General features: G+C 30.7%; 1 protein-coding gene across 1 annotated transcript; it reads left to right on the top strand.

Moving 5' to 3' along the window:
- Positions 1–2,301: 2,301 nt before the first annotated feature.
- On the top strand, positions 2,302–4,159 carry LOC127127190 (cytochrome P450 76T24). The gene is made up of 2 exons (XM_051056317.1): positions 2,302–3,254; positions 3,366–4,159. Exons 1-2 carry the CDS (start codon positions 2,358–2,360, stop codon positions 3,969–3,971), a joined length of 1,503 nt encoding a protein of 500 aa, XP_050912274.1. The 5' UTR covers positions 2,302–2,357; the 3' UTR covers positions 3,972–4,159.
- Positions 4,160–9,774: the final 5,615 nt, after the last annotated feature.

The raw sequence follows: 9,774 nt of genomic DNA, 5'->3' as shown, positions 1-9,774 counted from the left end.
GAAGTAGTAGTTAACTCTATTCATTCTTACTTTAATTGGTCCACACACATACGAGTGAACTAACTTTAACTTTTTCTTCGACCTTATTAGCAAGTCATGCTTGAATGCTTTCCTAGCCTGCTTTAGTTTGCAACACTCCTCACACAACTGACTTGGTTCTTTCACCCGAGGTAAGTCATATACCATCTTCTTCTGGTTGAGTATACCTAAACTTCTGAAGTTTAGATGTACAAACATATGATGCCATAGCCAGTTCTTATCTTCTTCTATAGTCGAAGCAAGAAACTTGTGATCGATTAGGTTAATCTCTACTTTGAAGGCCTTGTTGTTTATCAATGGTGCCTTCAGAACCATCCTTCTATCACTATGATACACCTTCATATGATTCATTTCTATCTTCATGTTGTACCCTTTTGCAAGTAATTTACCTACGCTTATGAAGTTACATGTCATTGAAGGTATATACAACACATCAGTGATGTTGGATTTTCAACCATCTTTTCTTACAACAGAAATGTCTCCCTTTCCACCTAATGTGATGTGCTTATCATCTGCAAACTTTATCACTTTCTCAACTAATTCATCTAGCTTGGTGAACCAAACTTTATTACCAGTCATGTGGTTAGTGCATCTTGAATCTAGATACCACATATTGGTTTACCCAATGTTTGACTGGGTATTGGCCATGAGTAACACATCATCATAATCACTATCTTCAACAAGTGCATATTGCACTTCATCGTTATCTTTCTCTCGCGCTTCCTTCTTTCTTCGATAGTCTCGAGCATAGCGGCCAAATCCTTGATAGTTGTATCACTGCACCTCCTTCATGCCAACTTTCTTCCATGTATACTTGTTGCCCATGCCTTTCTTGATTGAATCAGAGTGATTCTTTGAGTTCTTACTTGATTTCTCATCCTTATCTAGATTATTTTCCTTCTCTTTCCCAAATTTCTTGATGAATCTTGGTTGTAGTGCCTGCTTATCCACCTTCTCCCTTTCTAAGTTCCTCTGCTTAAGTCTCATCTCATGAGCCTCTAATGAAGCTTGAAGTTCTTCTAACTCAACTAGGTTCTTGGACTCTTTAATTGACACTACAATGTAATCAAACTTCACAGTAAGAGATCTCAACACTTTTTAAATCTTCTGCAAATCATTGATTTATTCACCATACAACTTCATCTATTTCGTTAACAACACCACACACGAAAGGTATTCTGAGACTGATTCATCCTCCTTCGTCTAAGTCATCTTGAATTGTTTTCTCAACGACTACAACTTTATCCTTTTCAGCTTTTCATCTCTGTCGTACACGCTCTTCAACTTGTCCCACCCTCCTTTGATCGTTTCTTCTTCAATTATCTTCTCAAACACGTTAGGATCCACACACTAGTGAATCAAGAACATAAATTTTCCATCTTTATTTCTCTATTCCTTGTGCACAGCTTGCTGAATATCATCTGCATTTGCTTCGAATGCTGATACTCCATTGTTCACGATTTCAGTCACATCTTGAAATCTGAAAGTGACATTCATCTGCGCAACCCACCGTTTGTAGTTCTTCCTTTTGAAAAGCAACAAATTTGCCAGAAATTGTGTTGATGTTATGTTTTTGTTTGCCATTACAAATTCTCTCTGAATTGCAATCTGGACTCCTTAATACCAATTTGTTGAAAGAGAGAAATTATAAACTGAATTGTAGAAATTTGTATTGAGTGAAGTAGTTGTGTGTTTGATTTACATCATACAATACCTTTATATAGGCATCTAAAGTCCAGACCCAAAAACTATACAAACTGACCCAAATCCAAAACATACAAAATATAAAATACAAAATTATAAGTTACATTTCGACGTAACTATATGTTATATTCGATTATGTCGAATACAACTGAATCTTTCACCTTGACTAGCTACTTCGACACAGTTGAATGCTAGCTTTCGACAAAACATTGAATTACAACTTCTAACAAATCGATCCCTGTAAATTAGCGTGTTTCTGTTTTTTCGTCTCAGTATCTTTTTTGTTTTGTTTTGAATAATGTCTTTAAATATTAAATTTCTTTTGATTTTAGTCCTTAAAATTAAAATTAATAAAAAATTATTTTCTTATAAATTTTTCTGCATATTTTAAGTTGAATTAAAATAAATAAAAAACTTAACATTGAGAAATTATTTCCAAAAAAATAAAAACTACAATGAAAATAAAAAACACTCATATTTACATAGACAAGTTGACTGGTTGACTAAGTCTAATATTTAATACATAGTAGGAGATATAGTCATATTTTTAGTGTTTTACAATTATCATTTTTAGTTATATATATCACATAAGGGAAAGGGAAAAGCAACGAGCAATGGACAACCAAACACTTCTGTTAGTGATTACTTTTATGTGTGCAAGCATTCTCATCTTCATTCTTAGAAATCAAAATTCTAGAAAACTTCCACCAGGGCCACACCCACTTCCCATCATTGGTAACATCTTAGAACTTGGCAAAAATCCACACAAATCTCTCACAAAACTCTCTAAAATATATGGACCAATCATGTCGCTGAAATTAGGAACAATAACAACCATAGTAATCTCATCACCACAAGTAGCAAAAGAAGTGTTGCATGAAAATAGCCATATCTTCTCTAATAGAACTGTCCCACATGCACTTTTCGCAGTTGATCATCACAAATTCTCAGTTGGGTGGCTTCCAACATTAGCTTTGTGGAAGAAACTAAGAAAAGTTTGTGCTACAAAAGTATTTTCTACAAAAATGCTTGATTCAACAAAAATCCTTCGCCAACAAAAGTTACAAGAATTATTAGATTATGTAAAGGAAAAAAGCAAGAAAGGCGAGGCTTTTGATATTAGTGAGACTATTTTTACAACTGTCCTAAACTCAATTTCAAACACTTTGTTCTCTATGGATTTGGCTCATTCCACACATGATGAAAAGTCTCAAGAGTTTAAGAACATTATTTATGGTATCATGGAAGAAGCTGGTAAGCCTAATGTTTCAGATTTCTTTCCTATTCTCCGTCCTTTAGATCCACAAGGTTTGTATACAAGGATGACGAATCATATGAAGAAATTGTGTGAGATTTTCGATAAAATTATTGAAGAAAGAATTCGTTCAAGATCTTCCACAGTTAATTATTCTGAAGATGTTTGTAATGATGTGTTAGATTCACTTCTTAAAAACAAAATCAAAGAAACCTCTTCTGAATTGAGCCGTAATGAGATGGTGCATCTATTTCTAGTAAGTATCAATTTTCTTAGATTATTCCGTTTGTCTTTTGTTTCTGTATAATCTTTATTATATTAATTTTTTTTTTATAAAAACTTGATAATTATTATAATATTATTATAGGATTTATTTGTTGCTGGGATCGACACAACATCAAGCATAATTGAATGGATAATGGCAGAGCTATTACGCAATCCTGAAAAATTAATAAAAGCAAGAAAAGAGTTAAGTCAAACAATAGACAAAGATGAAATAATTGAAGAATCACACATTTCAAAGTTAACTTTCTTACAAGCAATAGTGAAGGAAACATTTCGTTTGCACCCACCAATTCCATTATTGCTACCTCACAAGTGTGATGGAATTGTCAACATATTAGGCTTTAATGTGCCAAAAAATGCACAAGTATTAGTCAATATATGGGCCATGGGAAGAGATTCAACCATTTGGAAAAATCCAAATGTGTTTTTACCTGAAAGATTTTTGGAGTGTGATGTTAATTATAAGGGTAATAATTTTGAGCTTATACCATTTGGAGCAGGGAAAAGAATTTGTCCGGGATTGCCATTAGCTAATAGGACTGTGCATTTAGTGGTGGCATCCCTTATACACAATTTTGAATGGAATCTTGCTGATATGGTAATGCCAGAAGAGATCAATATGGATGAGAAATTTGGATTAACTTTAAAGAGGGTTCAACCTCTTCGAGTTCAAGCTATATGTGATTGAAAGAAAAATGTGAATGTAATAATTATAATTTGTGTCACTACCACAAATATATATTATCTCAATAATTATGAGGTCATAGTTATGAGGTCATAGTATTGAGCCAAGTGATCATTGATTTAGTAGCACCCCCTTTGTTTATATTTGAGTGCATTTGTGTAATGTAATCTTAAATGTATTTTTGTTTTTTATATTTAGGTGTTTTTAAATTTTTGGTCATTCTATTTAAAACCTAGTTTTTTTTAACTAGCGTTTGGACGGGCACGGAGGCACTCCCGTGTCCGTCTGTCCGTTTTTTTTTAATGTGCATTGCAGAGAAAAATAAATGTATGTTTTTCTTTTCATAAGGTTTTTATTGTACGTCGCATTAAAAATAAAATGGTAAACAAAGATATGCCAAATTATATCGAAGCGTGCAAAGTAATATAGATACTGTGTAATCAATTACGTTCTTTAAGAGAAATGTCGAACATGAAATCTTTATTCGAAATATTTTTTTTTCCTGCAATTATTTTCCATGGTAAAGAAAAAATGTAAGACTCTTAAATTAGATTTTTTTAAGAGAAAAACATAGTAAAATTAATAGTAAATAGTGTAATATAGTTTATTTTACCTTATAAAGATTTGAATCAATTCTTCGTACATCCATTTATCAACGCGCTCTTGAGATTTAAAAAAGTATAAATACATGACGAAATTTCATATCATCAAAGAAATACATTCAAAACATTTGACTCGTTTTAATATAACATGGTTTATTGTGACACAAATAAATACCTGGAGAATGAAGATACTTTGTTTTAGTCTAGATTTGGTAGAACAACAACTATGACTTGTTTATGAATTACCTGGATTTCTGGTAAAAAAGGAAAGCAATGGACTTAGTAAATATATATGATTTTATTTACATAAAACACAAATAGAAGTTAAACTCATGCATTCAAAAATATTCTAGAGTAAAAATATTCTTAAATTAATTAAATAAAAATTTGTCCATCCTTTGAGATATTATTTCTCTTTTCACCATTTTTCAAAATTATATTTTATTTGTTATCACTGTGGAGCTCCAACCGACAGAGTAAATTTTTAGACGTTTGACCTGTTTCAATAAGGATGATAAAAATGTTAGTGAAAGAATGGTGGAAATGCAAGAAACTGTTTTTTATACGTATAGCGGAAAACATAAATACACCTTATTGTCGAGTTTGTCGATGGATGAAATTGTTTGTTCATCCTTCCATGTGTTCCATTTATCTTCAAAGTCTCCTATCTAAAATTTATTACATAAGAATAGTTAGAATAAGTATGACCCAATTGATATCTAACATAAAAACATAAAATAAATCATTAAGTATAACTTATTTTTATGTCGAAGCAAGTTTCAACATTCTTTCGTCTCAACTCCTTACATAATTGGAAGATTTCACAGTGTTCTAGTTTGTTTGTATATTGAAGCAAAAGAAAACTATATTTAGTTATGATATAAAAAATACAATATAATCTTGGTATATCGTGTAACCAAAATGGGAATCAATGTGTGAGAAATTTTTTATGTACTTAATAAATACCTGCGGGTGCGATAAAAGAACTTGTTTGAAGACTACATTTTTTGTGTAGTCACCATCTTCTCCTTTCAATTTTTCTTCCCTAGCTAAAACTCTTGTCGTAGTCTGTGAAATACCCCTGGATAAAGCCACATATAACTGTCTATGACTAAAAACATGTTATGGAAGATATATTCCAACATTTGAAATGGTTTGTCCTTGTGATTTATTTATTGTAATTGCAAAACTTAGTCGCACAAGAAACTGCTTTCTACTAAGGATAAAAGGCAACCCATCACTTGCAGACGTTTTTATTTTAATTATGGGCAAAAAACTCGTTTTCCTGCATTGTTTCCTGTCAAGATTTTCACATCCAGCATATTTATAAATAAACCACGATATAATAACCGTGTCCCATTGCACAATCCATATCTAGGATCTAGATTTCGTAACAACATCAATGGTGCACCCTTTTTTATCTTTAGAATATGTGGTGGGAAACTACCCTGTGTAATTAAGTTTAAGAATTTTGCTGGTATAAATTATGATTATCCCCTTCAACCTCGTCAAACGACAACAAATTATGTTCTTTTCCTAGAAACTGGTCGATAATCATATCATTCAATTTCTGGACATCATCATTTGTTGGTGTCAAAATAGCTCTTTGTACCATATATGGGGCATCCCAACCATGCAATTCTAAATTAGAAAAAATATGTTGGATAAGTACTTGTATGGAATGTTCACCATCCTGTGGGATTGCAATCTGTGAAGGTAACATCACCATGTCATCTGGTTTGGTAGGTTCAACACCACCACCAATGCGAATAAGAAATTTTGCAAACTCTTAATCATGCAATGATCGCATATTTTGACGCAAACGCAAAATCTTAGTATGATCCCATAAAGTAGACTGAACAATACACACTGAAATCATTTGTGCCTTAGTACCTTTTGTTACAATAGGAAGGACTTGACGAAAATCTCCCCCCATGATCATAATTTTCCACCAAATGGAGTATTATTGCTACAGATGTCTTGTAATGATCGATCTAAGGCTTCCAAACAATTTTTGAGCTTTTTTCTCTTTATATGGTGAGAAATAATTATAAAGGGGATACAACTATTTAGAGTGACCTATTTTTCTTCCGATTTTACCCTTAAAATTTTGAATTTTTTTAATATTCTCAAAATGTATTGGTCAATTTTTTTTAATATTCTCACGTGGATATGAATTAATATAACCCACACATACCACTACATGATAATTGTCCAAATCCAACTATCTTTTGTCAAAAATCAAATCCAAACCATCCTTCCATTGGAAAATTTGAGCTCCCATATCATCACTTACCATATCACAACCTGCATCTTTTTTTTCTTTTTCTTCATCTATCACCTTCATCAACAAACCATACCAACATATTACATTTTCTACACATCACTATCATCTCCTTATTTCTCCCTGGAAACTCCATGAATAACAACTCATAATACTCTTTCCTCTTCACCACATAAACAACCTCATGCAAAAGCCACATGAACACACCTCTCTTCTACAAGAAACAAAAATCATGTAACAACACAACTCACTTCTCACCATAACATAAAACCTTCATCTCTCACGTGTACCACCACCAACAACGACCCTGCGAACATTCACGATTTTCATTTCTTTCATTTCCTCCGGTGACGGCAACAATCAAAAACACCGCTGAACTTCCGACATCGCCGCTGATACATCCAACAGCCAGCCCTCACGATTCAATCATCATGCCAGAAACTTCTTAAAGGTACGTGAAACTCTAACTTCTATTTATTATTTCTTTGCTTTACGTGTTTCGAAAGTAACACTGGAGTTTTCGTTACGATCCGTTCATTTTTTTATGATGGAGTAATTTTCATTATAGAGCGAGATGTTTGAGCTTGTTTCTCTTGCTCTTTATAGGGCGAGATGTTTGAGCTTGTTTCTCTTGCTCTTTCCGGCGCCTATAATTTTCACGTCATCTCGACAAATGGTTTTCTCTCTGCTCGTTGCTCATATTTTGTCTTCTCTTCCTTTCATTTCCAGCCCTTCTTGACCTTTGTTGTTGACTTGAAATTTGACGGGTATTATTTTCCATTTTGTTAATGTAACTACCAACTGGGAACTATACTGAATCCTCTGCAGAAACAATTGATCAAAAACCGATATATTATCAGAAGATGATTTGACATAAATTTTCTTCTTAAGTCACTACATATCATAGACTAAATAAAATTAATTATGCATATTATAAGTTATCTATACCTATATATAAAGGACATAATTTACCTTTAGTTTCTTTTTAAATAAATACACAATATATTTAAAAAAATTGTGTACTTGATAATTATTTTCATACTATATACTAATTTAACTTGATAAATAATTTACCTTAAAATTAAAATTTAAAAAAATTGTATTCTATAAGAGAGAGTACAATCAAAATGAAATGCAAAACAAATATGAAAGGGCATATCACAAAATTGATTATACAAATATTTTGAAGTTATATTCATTTGTATTTTTCTACCTATCCTTTCTTATTTTTGTTGGTGGTGCGGGGTGTTTATGTATGTATCTTAAATGGTCAATGTATGCAACAAATTCTAGTCACATTGTAATGTTCATATGTCTACAAAATATGCACTTATATCGGTCAAATGGGTTTAACTTATTACTTGCATGTCAGCCACGTGTAAAATAAGCACTTATACCTATCACTACCTAGGCTCCATTTTTACTTCATCTCTTTAGAGTTTACACTTTTCTCAAGTTTATTTTATTCATTATTCAAAACATCTTTGCCCTTTAGAACACAACTACTCACCAAGGTTTGCTTCAATCTTAATCTCCCACTTCTTGCATCTCTATGTGCTTTTCTTTTCCTTTTCAATCCAGCTCACTGTAGTGGTACTTTTCTTCTCTCTAACACTTTCTATTCCCTCACATTTTTAAACTTTTTGTATCTCTTTTGATTACTTTTTTAGAAAATTTAAATTGTTTCAGTAACTTCAATTGAGCCATGCATCTTTTTCATGTTTCTCCATTAAACTTTGAGGATTGTTATAAGAACACCATACAATTTCAAGTATACTATAAATTTAAATATGTTGTTGATTATGCGAATAAACTATTTTGTGTTTTTTAGTCTTAATATGTTTCATGACATACATGTTGATAAATGTGATATTAACGTTAACACTACAGCAGATGAAGTCATAATATAAGAATTTATTATTAAAAGTGAAATAATTATAAACAGGTAAAAGGTATATTTTTTAGGGAGATTTCAATTCCGCTTTTAATTGTATTTTCCACATAATAATGAGATTTGCGCATTCAAAATAATTTTAATAATTAAATTACGCATTTAATAATTAAATTATTTTCACTTAATCTGATACAGTTAAAATATAATAAATATATCGCTTATGTAAAAATCAAGCTTAATATATTATTGTACTACATTTTATTTAAAATACATTAAAATAATTATATTTAAAATGATTATATTTTGAAAATAAGCACATAAAATATATATTTTAGTATACTTATATTAAATACACATATAACCTTATTTTAGTATAATTATATTAAAGAGCATATAATGATACATTAAATAATTATAATAATTGTATTAATATAAGCTTCAAATTATGAAAATAATTATTAAATTATTACTGCATGTTTTATTACGCACGATTATTAATAATTATAGTATTAAATTACGCATTTAATTAATAGAATGTTATATTTTAATAATTGTTTTCATAATTTGAAGCTTATATTAATTTAAATTATTTAAATTATTGTATTTTAATAATGTGTAATAAATTTTGTATTTTAATAATTAAATTATTAGTCAAATAATGGTTGATCTAATACAATTAAATTATTGTCCGCTTCAAAATATAAGAGTGTATAATCATTATGCGTATTAAATTTAATTAAAAATAAAGTTGGTTGATCCTTATTTTCATGTCTAATTACACTCATAATGATATCTATGCAAAGTTTCTCAACAATTAAAAGTACATTGGAGTTTGACTTAATTATGAGGATGATTGGATGGTTCTTGTTCTTACTACTAATACAAATGCTGGAACTTTCTCTGCAGCAACTTCTCTTCATGTTAATGTTGTTTGGATGACTTTGTTGTTTCTTTTAAAATAACCATATTTTTAAAAACAAATTCATAAAAAGTAAGATTTCACAACATTAACTCAAAAGTAGTGAC

Source organism: Lathyrus oleraceus, chromosome 3 (assembly GCF_024323335.1).
Source record: "Lathyrus oleraceus cultivar Zhongwan6 chromosome 3, CAAS_Psat_ZW6_1.0, whole genome shotgun sequence".
Lineage (NCBI taxonomy): Eukaryota > Viridiplantae > Streptophyta > Magnoliopsida > Fabales > Fabaceae > Lathyrus > Lathyrus oleraceus.
This window is presented reverse-complemented; position numbering and strand designations above follow the sequence as displayed.